The sequence below is a fragment of the Mobula hypostoma genome, chromosome 10 (genome assembly GCF_963921235.1).
Source record: "Mobula hypostoma chromosome 10, sMobHyp1.1, whole genome shotgun sequence".
Classification (NCBI taxonomy): domain Eukaryota; kingdom Metazoa; phylum Chordata; class Chondrichthyes; order Myliobatiformes; family Myliobatidae; genus Mobula; species Mobula hypostoma.
The window spans coordinates 12873149-12885384 of NC_086106.1; the positions used below are offsets into that span (position 1 = coordinate 12873149).

The 12236-nt window shown below is 43.1% G+C and overlaps 1 protein-coding gene across 2 annotated transcripts in view; it reads left to right on the top strand.

Moving 5' to 3' along the window:
- Positions 1-12236, top strand: part of LOC134352661 (sodium/calcium exchanger 3-like) — a 656469-nt gene that overhangs the window by 571231 nt on the left and 73002 nt on the right. For both annotated transcript variants that reach the window (XM_063060006.1, XM_063060005.1), the window contains exons 3-4: positions 8441-8544; positions 11473-11490. In XM_063060006.1, the coding sequence (XP_062916076.1) occupies positions 8441-8544; positions 11473-11490 (122 nt within the window). The remainder of the gene's footprint in view (positions 1-8440; positions 8545-11472; positions 11491-12236) is intronic.

Here is a 12236-nt window from a genome sequence, read left to right on the forward strand (position 1 = left end):
GAAGATCAAATGGCAGCTTTTGTTTTGTGAGGGAAGATCTTGCAATGTCATTACTTGGCTTCAGGGTTTTGGGTCACCTTGGTCTTGACTTCAAACAGGCTACAGAGTTATCAGTAATTTCGGTGCAGTTTTTAACGGCAGTGCAAGGAAATCATGACAATTCCAGTTTGCAGACTCCACCGTGAACCAGCCCACGTCACTAAGGTAATGTATTGAGCTTCAACTGGGTGACTTCTGTGGGAAAAGGATGAATTGACAGTCAGTTGTGACCAGAACCAACAGGTCTCTTTGTCTCAATTTATCAATTTGCTGTCTGTCTATTGGAGCTACCTCAGACTGATAAATTGATTTAATATTGTCATGTACTGAGGTTCAGTGAAAAAAATTTGACTTGCACACCATTCATGCTGTAATGAGGTCTCAGTCCTGTGCAGGAACCGGTGAGCATTGTGCTTAAAGGTTTCTGGAGTACTTGAATTAGTTAATTGTTGTTTTAATGAGGTCGTTAATCATCTAGAGTTCCTTGTGTTTTTTTTCTCAAATGACTCACTCTTTATAACGCAGTCTCCTGTTTAAACTTGTTAAGTTTATTTTGATAGATTTGGGGGTTCCCTGTTTCTTGTATTATTTAAGTGGACGCCTGATTAGCGCTAATCACGGGGTTCTAGTTTTGAGAATGTTACATCTCATGGCATCGCTCGGTTGAGCCTCTGATCTTCTGTTGGAATTACTATGAATAAACTTTGGTCACCGTCTCTACGTGGGAGTCTGTCTTGGGTTCCGGCATTGCCAGTGCACATTGTGACACATGCAGGCCAATCCATTGCAAAAGTGCATTGAGGTAGTACAGGGTAAAAACAATAACAGAATACAGAATAAAGTATGGCAGTTACAAAGAAGGTGAAGTGCAGGTAGAAGGGGAAATATTTTCACTCAGGAGATGCTGTGAGCATGGAACAGGCTACCAGCACAGGTGGTGGATGTAGGCTCAATTACAACATTTAGGGTAAGTTTGGAAAGGTCCAGTATATGGATGATAGGGGTTTGGAAAGATATAGGTCAGGTGTAGGTAGGTAGGACTGGACAGAAGATTGGGTTGGCATAGACTGGATGGGTTGAACTGCCTGTTTCTACGCTGTAGTACCGAATAAGGTCGTAACAAAATTGAAAATACACGTGGACTAAGATGTTAACTGTCCTGTGCTATCACCAGTGGGACCATCAGTTGATCTGCCACCTGTCTTCAGGAGTTTCGGCCCGCTTATGATCAAGACTCCCTCGAGGTGGTGGGCCAGCAGTGCTAAAGCACCACCTCCCACTGGTGAGCTTAAAAACTTGGCATCTGCCTCTATCAGAGTTGTTGGTCACTTCCATCCAACAGATAGTCTGCTCTTCAGGTGTCTATGCAACTACTGAAGGGTTTGCAAGATAGGTATGCACTGTCTGACTATCTGCCCCTCTGGACATACTTGGTCCACACCCATGCTGATCCTTTCTCTGCTGCCTCAGCTACAGCCCTGCTGGTTGACTTGATCTCTCTGCCAGTGAAGCCAAGGTCACGCAGCCACTTCTGGAAGGTGAACGCAATAAACCCAGGGCAGCCATGCTGCAGTACTCGAATAAGGTCGTAACAAAGTAGATTGTAAGGTAAAGAGTTTATCTTATCGCACTAGGGAACCGTTCAATAGTCATAAAAGCAGCAGAGAAACTGTACTTGAGCCTGATGTGTTTCAGACTTTTGAATCTTCTGTCTGACGGGGCTGAGGAGAAGACAGAGTGGCTGAGGTGGGAGGTGTCTTTGTTCATGCTGGCTGCTTTACTAAGGAGATGAGATGTGCAGACGGAGCCCATGAAGGTGAGACTGGTTTCCATGTCTACAGCTCACTGAAGCTTCTTGTGTGGTCATGGGCAAAGCAATTGCCACACCAAGCCTTGATGTATCCAGCTAGAATGCTTTCGATGGTGCGTTGACAAAAATTAGTAAAAGTCGACGCGAACATGTCAGATTTCTTAAGCCTCTTGAGGAAATAGAGGCACTGGTGAGCTTGCTTAACTGTGGCACCTTCATGTTTGGACTAGGACAGGCTATTGATATTCTAGGATGGCACAGTAGTGTAGTGGTTAGCACAACTCTTTACAGTACAGGCGACAAGAGTTCAATTCCCACCGCTGCCCGTAAGGAGTTTGCCTGTTCTCTCTGTGACTGCGTGATTTTCCTCTGGCTTCCTCCCACAGTCCAATAATTGTCCCGTCAATAGATCAGATAAAATCGGAGCATTACTGGGCGGCGGGCTCGAAGGGCCAGAATGGTTGTATCTCAATAAATAAATAAATAAATATTATTCACTCCTAGGAACTTGAAGCTTTTAACTTAGGGAATCTCAACTTTTTTTAGTGCTATGGATCCTTACCATGGAACCCAGGTTTGGAACACCTGTTTTAACCTCTTGACCTCAGCACTGTTGATGAGGACAGGAGCATGTGCACCGCCCCCTTTCCTGAAGTCAATGACCAGATATTTGGTTTTGCTGACGTTGATGGAAAGATGTTATTGTTGTAGCACCATGTCACTGGGCACCCCCCACCTATCTCCTTCCTGTCCTCCAACTCGCTATCATTTGAGATTTTCCCCACGATAGTGGCATTATCCATAAACCTGCAGCTAGAGCTGGAAGAGAACTTGGCCATATATTTGTGAGGACATAGACAGTTGAGTAGGGGTTGAGGACGTAGCCTTGTGGAGCAACGGTGTTGTGGGTAATCATGGTGGAGGTGTTGTTGCCAATCCTTACTGACTGCGGACTGTTAATCAAGAAGTCAAGAATCCATTCGCAAAGAGAGATGATGACTCCCATGTCCAGGAATTTGTAAATGAGTTTGCTTGGAATTATAGTATTGAAGGTGGAGATGTAGTCAATAAAAAGACTACAGTTCAGCATTCAACACCATAATTCCCTCCAGGCTCGACAAGAAGCTTAGAGACCTCGGCCTTCACCCTGCCTTGTGCAGCTGGATCCTGGACTTCCTGTCAGATCACCAGCAGGTGGTAAGAGTGGGCTCCCTCACCTCTGCCCCTCTGACCCTCCACACAGGTGCCCCTCAGGGCTGTGTCCTAAGCCCCCTCCTTTACTCTCTGTATACCCGTGGCTGTGTCGCCACCCACAGCTCCAGTCTGCTAATTAAATTTGCAGACGATACTGCATTGATTGGCCTAATCTCAAATAATAATGAGGCAGCCTACAGAGAGGAAGTCATCACCTTAACACAGTGGCGTCAAGCGAACAACCTCTCCCTCAATGTCGCAAAAACAAACGTCAATGGATCTGGGGTTGAGAGGGTGAACAGTTTTAAGTTCCTTGGCATAAACATCACCGAGGATCTCACATGGTCTGTACACACTGGCTGTGTGGTGAAAAAGGCACAGCAGCACCTCTTTCACCTCAGACAGTTGGCATGAGTCCCCAGATCCTAAGGACTTTCTACAGGGCCTGCCTGGCTACATCACTGCCTGGTATGGGAACTGTAATCCCCTCAGTCACAGCCCAGCACATCACTATTCAGGACATTTACAGAGAGAGGTGCATAAAGAGGGCCTGAAGGGTCATTGGGGACCCGAGTCACCACAACCACAAACTGTTCCAGCTCCTAGCATCTGAGAAACAGTTCTGCAACATTAAAGCCAGGACCAATAGGCTCTGGGACAGCTTCTTCCACCAGGCCATCAGACTGATTAATTCACACTGATACAACTGTATTTCTATGCAAGATTGACTGTCCTGTTGTACACAGTATTTATTACAAATTACTATAAATTGCACATTTAGACGGAGACATAACGAAAATAGTCTTACTCCTCATGTATATGATGCATGCAAGAAATAAAGTCAATTTAATTCAATTCAATAAAGTAGGTGTCTTTACTGTCTAGACCAGGGTGCCCAATCTGGGGTCCACGGACTCGTTGCTTAATGGTATTGGACCAGGGCGTAAAACAGGTTGGAAACCCCTGGTCTAGATGCCCCAGAGTTCAGTTTGCCTGGGTGGCTGGACTTGATGTGTGCCTCTTACAACCTGGATGTCAGAGGCATTGGCAGTAGTCATTAAGAGGCGTTATCTTGATTTTCTTAGTTACTGGGATGATAGTGATCTTCCTAAAGTAGGTGGGAACCTAAGATTGAGGTAAAGAAAGAATTAAAATGTCTGCAGTACCGCGAAAAAATGATCTGTTTAGTATCTAAGGACAAGGCCAGGGATACCATCCGGGCCAGGCACTTTTTGTAGGCTCTTGCTCAGGCTTCCCACTGGAGATACCAAGTTCCCTTTTCACACAGTCAATAATACAGAAGATACTCACCATAAAACTTAGCACAAAATAATATTTTAGCATCTTTGTCATCTTTTCCATCTTTTCTTAATATACAGCGGATTCCTCTTAATTGGTCCATTGGTTAATTTGGGCAGCTGCTTATTTGAGACAACTCTTAAAGAACAAGCACTAATTGAGAAAATAGCTGTGATTCCCTTCGTTTATTTCAGACACAATGCCACTTAATTGGGACAGAAGATTTGCCAGACAGCTTCTAACAAGTGTCAGTCACATGAACTTGTGTGACCGTTATACACTACACTGTGCTTAAAGTGAACAGTTTTTAAGTAGTGTCATTTGCTGCGCCTGTGTTCAGAAAGCAGTGATTTTTGTCGCTGAGGGTTGGTGAGAAATGAGCAGTCAGACAATTTTTGCTCACTGCGGTTTTAAGCACTCAAGCTTGGAGATGCCAGAAACAGCCAGGAGTGAAAATAAAATTACTTCACTACTTCACCAAGTGAAGAACTACAATGAATTTGAAGGCATTGACAATCATCTTGAATGTTACAAATGAAAATGAAGATTGGGGGGGGGGTGCAATTCTCGAGTCCATTCCATGGCAATTTGTCTTTTTATACCTTTTTAACTACTTAATGAAACTTCATCCAATTGGGACAGCCACATAATTGGGCCAAAATTATTTTAGACAATGTACCCCAATAAACTGGAATCTACCGTATTTTTTTGATGCAATAATTTATCCAGTATTAGTTATTTTGCCATACCTGTACTTAGCCAATCAGAATAAAGTAACATGTTCTGACAATAACCTCCCACAAGTATGTTTATCCGTGTGTTACCTACGCAGTAACCTATCATCATATCTTCCTAAAACATATCATTTTGATGTCCTTCTTTAACTTTTCAAGATTCAGGATTGGTTAGTGTCATTTCCAGTATGCAATTGTGAAGGGGAATGAAATAATTGTGGTGATGCACCTTGTCAGGATATAGAATGATGAGAGCATTGACGTGCAAAGTCCAGCCCTTTTCAACCTCCTCAGAAAGCAGAAACATTGGTAATATTTCTTTCACTTTCCCTCTCATTTCTGACTTTGTTCCAGTAAATCTTACGCTATATTTTCTTTGCCTGAATGTCATTTCAGTCCTTAGATCCTCAGAGCTGTATAGAATACTACTGAATACAAATTCAACATCACTTCTTTCCTTAGCTACTGAATTTCCCCAGGCATGAACCAAGATCCAGTAACCTTATAGATTTTACATCTTTGTTTTCATTAGTTTTACTCAGAATGTTCCCAAGAAAAATCATGTGAAACACCAAAAAAAAATCCAAGCCCATTATTTGTACTTTAGGATTTGTAGGTAGGTTAAGCTCCCGATTAGAGGATTTTCCTGGGTCACTTTCGTTGGATGGTATATTACGCAGTTCCAGTAAATTGATCAAAGTACATGTATGTCACCATATACAACCCTGAGATTCATTTTCATGTGGGCATTACTTAGTAAATTGGTTGGCATGCTTGCGTAGTGGTTAGCACAGTGCTTTACAGTACCAGCAACCCGTGTTTAATTCCTGCTGCTGCTTGTAAGGAGTTTGTACGTTCTCCCCAAGACCACGTGGGTTTCCTCCGGGTGCTCCAGTTTCCTCCCACAGTCCAAAGACGTAGTGGTTGGTAGGTTGGCTGATCATTGTAAATCGTCCTGTGATTAGGCTAGGGTTGAATTAGGGGATTGCTGGGCAGGAAGTTCAAAGGGCTTATTCAGCTTGTATCTCAATGAATGAATAAATTCATTCCTACGCACAAGCATAATAGAATAATGACCACACCAACTTGGGCATTCAGCTAATATGCAAAAGACAACAAACTGTGCAAGTGCTAAATAAATAAACAAACAAACAAACAAACAAGCAAGCAAGCAAGCAATAAATATCCAGAACATGGGATAAGAAAGTGAGTCTATAAGTTGTGGGAACAGTTCAGTGATGGGGCAAGTGAAGTTATCCCAGTATAAACGTTTTTAGGTCGCATAAAAATCTCTGGCACTGACACTCTCCAAATTAGCTGTAAGGTTAAAGTAACTACTTTGTGAAGATACAGAAGTAATATGTGAGGACCCAGAGGTTTACTCAAGCATTTTAATTTATACATTATAATTATCTAAGTACTGTCTACGTCACCATACATGACCTTAGATTTATTTTCTTTCACACATTTACAGGCAAAAAAAAAATCACAATAGAGTTTATGAAAAATTATAAATAAGGCACTTGAGGCATTGATCATGTGGACAGTCAGAGACTTTTTCCCAGGGCTGAAATGGCTAACAAGAGAGGGCACAGTTTAAAGGTGCTTGGTAGTAGCTACAGAGGAGATGTCAGGGGTAAGTTTTTTTACACAGAGAGTGGTGAGTGCGTGGAATGGGCTGCCAGCGACGGGTGGTGGAGGCGGATACTATAGGGTTTTTTTAAGAGACTCCTGGATAGGTACATGGAGCTTAGAAAAACAGAGGGCTATGGGTAACCCTAGGTAATTTCTAAAGTAAGTACATGTCCGGCAGAGCATTGTGGGCCAAAAGGCCTGTATTATGCTGTGGGTTTTCTATGTTTCTATGTTTCTAAATGACAAATACTGAGAAACAAACCAACATGCAAAAGATGACAAATTGTGCAAATAATTTAAAAAGTAAACAGTAATAAGAACATGAGTTGTAGAGTGTTTGAAGGTGAGTCTGTGGGTTATTGAGTCACTTTAGTAATGAGGTGAGTGAAGTTATCTGTGCTGGTTCAGGAGTCTGGATGGTCGTAGGGCAATAGCTGTTCCTGAACCTGGTAGCATGGGACCTAAGGTGGTAGTGAGGAGAGAGTGCGGACTGGATGATGTGGCTCCTTGATGGTGGATACTGCTTTCTTGTGGCAGGACTTCTTGCAAATGTACTCAATAATGCTTCAGATTCAGATTATTCTCAGAAGGAAAAAGCGGGCAAAGGAAATGGCCGGGATGGCAGGCATCCCCATTGATACTGTTAGTCTCTCTGATGCAATACACAGTGAAGATGGACCGGGTGGGAGGAAGGATGAGCCTGTGATGGACTGTCAGTGTTTAGCACTCTGAGCAGGTTCCACAGGGAAGGAAAACAGGGAGGAAAATGGAGAGAACAACAGATTTCACTCTCTCCGAACCGATCTGATGGGGAACAATAATGAAAATCAAAAAAAAAAAGCAGGCTATTAATCAGTTTCCCTTAGCCATCATGAGTTAATCTATCGTTCATAAGAACCAAGGTACTCTTGTAATCCAGTGTGGTCAGTAACTGCTACAAATGTTCCACAAATCAACACTCAGTGGCCACTTTGTTAAGAACATCTGTACGCCTATTCGTTATTGCAAATATCTAATCAGCCAATCATGTGGCAACAACTCAAAGCATAAAAGCATGTAGACATGGTCAAGAGGTTCAGTTGTTGTTCAGACCAAACATCAGAAAGGGGAAGAAATGTGGCTTTGACAGTGCAGTAATTGTTGGTGCCAGATGGGGTGATTTGAGCATCTCAGAAACTGCAGAACTCCTGGGATTTTCAAGCACAACAGTCTGTAGAGCAGGGATCTTCAGTCTGGGGTCCATGGATCCATTGGCCCATAGCATAAAGAAGGATTGGGAACCCTTGCTCTGGAGCTTATGGAGAATGGTGCAAAAAAACAAAAAAACATTTAGTGAGCAGTAGCTCTGTGGATGAAAACACTCTGTTAATGAGAAAGATCAGAGGAAAATGTCCAGACTGATTCAAATTGGCAGGAAGGTGGCAATAACTGAAATAACCACTCAATTTTACAACAGTAGTGTGCAGAAGAACATCTCTGAGTGCACAACATATTGAACCTTGAAGTTGATGCGCTATGGCAGCAGAAGATACAAGCATACCCTCAGGTCCTTCAGCTGGTGTTCTTTGTGTCATTAAATCCGTACCTGCCTTTGGTGATGTGCACCTCTCGACTACGGCGTACAGAGGTTTGGGCCGTGTTGGCATTTGGCGAGTAGCTGTTATCAAGTTGCTGCACACAGCAATTTGTTTCTTGTACTCAGAGGCTGGTTTATTTTGTCCCCCTGCAGGAAGACCATCCAGGTGAAGGTTGTGGACGACGAGGAGTACGAAAAGCAGGAAAACTTTTTTGTTGTCCTGGAGAAGCCCAGATGGATGAAACGTGGGATTTCAGGTTTGTACATCTCAGAGATTTTGATCCATATTGTGTATACAAAGGGCTCTGTTATAAAACTTATTATAGCACTTCACCTTTGTTGGAAGTCACTTACTTCTAACAATCCACTCCATGCTCCGACTTCACAATCATTTTCCATGTTCTGTCTGTCTTCATCATCCAATTGAAAACTTTCAGTTTAATATTTCATCTGCAGTGTAAATTCCAGCTCTGATTCTCCATGATACTCCTGCCTTACATTACAATCTAACCCTCCATGTCATCATTGACTATTAGAAAAGAATAGAATAGAACTTCACTGGCATTGTTCAAGACAACAAGGTTGCGGTGCTATTCCAGTCCATGCAAAATAGGTATTTACAATGTATGTAGTACGGCCAAGCATTGGGTATAATTGGTCAAGTTATTGGGAATATTGTCAAGTCATTGAGTATATTGGCCAGGTCATTGGGTATATTGGCCAGGTCATTGGGTATATTGGCCAAGTCATTGGGTATATTGATCAAGTCATTGAGTATATTGATCAATTTCATTGGATATATTGGCCAGGTCATTAGGTATATTGGTCAAGTTATTAGGTACATTAGTCAAGTCATTGGGTATATTGGCCAGGTCATTAGGTATGTTTGGCCAAGTCATTGAGTAAATTTAAGGCAGAGGCCGATAGATTCTTGATTAGTCAGGGCATGAAAGGATACAGGAAGAAGGCAGAAGATTGGGACTGAGAGGGAAAATGGATCAGCCATGATGAAATGGCGGAGCAGAGTCGGTGGACCAAATGGCTTAATTCTGCTCCTATATCTTATGGCCTTATGACTTAGTTTTTTAAAAATCCTATATTTACATGCAACAAGTGACTTTGATAGTGCATAAAACTCAAAAGCCATTGACAAGCCAGGGTGTAGCATTATTTGGCTGTAAGCGAGCCCCGGAGAAGATGTTTATTAGTTGTACAGTCTTGGCTAAAATGTTTCTGTATCTGCTACCAGATGGCAGGAGAATGAACAGACAGTGTCGGGCTGGGATGGGTCTTTAATGATGTTACGAGCGCACTGTAGGCATCGAGAGTTGTAGATTGTCTCCAGGTCCGGTAGGTGAGTCCCAGTGATGTGTTGAGCCATCCTAATCACCCGTTGGAGTGTTTTGTGATCTGTCTTGCCGCATCTAGAGTACCACTCTGCCATTTTGAATGTCAATATTTGAAGTAAGAAGATTTTCCTCAATAGAACATAAAGTATTGCCACAGCCCTCATTATCTTCAAGGGTTTAACAACATTATAAGACATAGGAGCAGAATCAGGCCATTCAGCCCATCAAGTCTATTCCACCATTCCATCACGACTGATTCATTATCCCCCTCAACACTATTCTCTTGCTTTCTCCTCGTAACCTTTGACACCCTTACAATTAAGAACCTGTCAACCTCCGCTTTAAATATACCCAATATACTTGGTCTCCATCGCCATCTGTGGCAATGAATTCAAGGGATTCACAGCCCCCTGGCTAAAGGAATTCCTCCTCATCTCTGTTCTAAAGGGACGTCCTATTCTGAGACTGTGTCCTCTGATTCTAGACCTCCCTCGCCATAGGATACATCTTCTCCACATCCGCTCTATCCAGGTCTTTCGATATTAAATAGCTTTCAATGAGATCCCCATCCATTCTTCGAAACTCCAGCGGACACAGGACCAGAGCCGTCATATGTTAACCATGTCATTCCCGGGACCGTTCTCGCGATTCTCCTCTGGACCTTCCCCAATGCCAGCACATGCTTTCTTAGATAAGGGGCCCAAAAGTGCTCACAGCTGCTTTTATTTTTATCTGTTTACTCCTTTAGTTTTGCTATATTCAGTGCACATCTATCCACATTCCCTCCATCAAATGGAGCAATGCCTTTATTGATATCTCGTGAAATCGATCGTGATCCGCTGGGGCTGATCCGCATGTAGACCTTACTGAGGATAGACAATAGACAATAGACAATAGGTGAAGGAGTAGGCCATTCAGCCCTTCAAGCCTGCACTGCCATTCACTGTGATCTGGGGCAGTTCAGCCACTATCACACCTTGAGCAGTCTCGTGGGGCTGAGTGACCTACACCTGCCCCTATTTCATTGCGATCTTGTTTTAACCACTTGGACGAGGTCTGAGGTAACAAACCATGCATTGACAGAACATGATCCCGGCCGATTCTCCCAGAGAGCAAGGCAAGACCTCTGGTACTGAATGCTACTTTTGATAACCATCAAGTGAACCATAACCTTTTCCCTCATCCCCAACCATGACCTTTAAATCGGTGACTTTTTTCAGGTCAGCAAAGACAGGCTGAAGAGGGTCTTATATCATTTGAAGTAGTGGTGTTCGCCGAGCTTGGCAATTAGCTTGCAGCCGTTTCATCACCAGTCGCGGTGACATCCTCAGTGCACAGATGTTGGTGTTTCTCGCTGGGAGGGCTCTTATTTATATAGCACCCCACCTCCCCCCGATTCGGTCCTGGTTGGGTACCCCTTCAGTTGATCTTTGAGTAGCACTGGCTCGCATTTCCCTAACTCGTAGATGGCATCTATTTCGACATGTTTATTTATGGAGCAATCAGGAGAGAACCACGCTTCTACAAATCCTCGTGCCTGCTTTGTGTTTGCCTGTGCCGTAACCTCTGTGGAGTCCCAATTAAAGTGGTGCCCTCGGTCGTCGTGTACCAAGATCAGGGACACATCATTGAACTTGTTGTTATTTAAACTGCAATTTAGGTATAAAAGTGCATTTTCTATATTTGCACCGAGTATTCTTTAAAAATATATAAATATTTCTTATTAGTGATGCAACTGTTATATGCTAGAAGTCATAAGTTTGCTTCATTGCGTGGTGTAACAGTATCTTCAGTTGCTATTTCAGTATATTTAATCTTTTTTCTTTCTCTTTGCAGCTCTCTTACTGGCTGAAGGTAAGCTCTCAGTTTCTAACTTGGTTCTATTCATCGGGGGGCGAAGGGGGTGTATTACGAGACCCATTTCCTGGTGGTCTAATCTTGCCGCTTTCAGCTCAGCACCCACTCAACAGAGTCCATAAGTTCCTGGGCAAATGCCTTGCTGAATCAGTACAATGATGCATCGAAGTCTGGGCAGCCGACTTCTAACTGGTTAATCTAAACCCTGGTAAACTTACGTTAATGTTTTTCCAGCATGACATTCAGTTCCCGGCACTACTATTTTAACTCTTTTTTATTTTAACTTGATCACATCACACAGCTAGTCATCTGCTGAAGGTCAACCATGCATCTGTCCTCGTAGATACATACGTTTGCTTTTAGGCTTTAAGTAAGATGATTAAGAGGGATTGATTTCTTTTGCAGTGGCCTACTTACTGTGCTTGCAGGCATACGAAAGGGGGCTAGAAAATGTGCGTCAATGTGCCAGGTCAAGGAACAGTCACTGAGTTGATGAGGTATCCCAGGGCAACATACAATAGGTCAAGGCCTAATGATAGTAGGAGCAGCATGGTGGTGTAGTGGTTAGCATAACGCTTTACAGTCCCAGCGACGCGGATTCAATCCCCGACACTGCCTGTAAGGAGTTTTCATGTTCTCCCCTTGACTGCATGAGTTTCCTCCAGGTGCTCCAGTTTCCTCCCATGGTCCAAAGATATATGGGTTAGTAGGTTAATTGGTCATTGTAAATCATCCTGTGATTT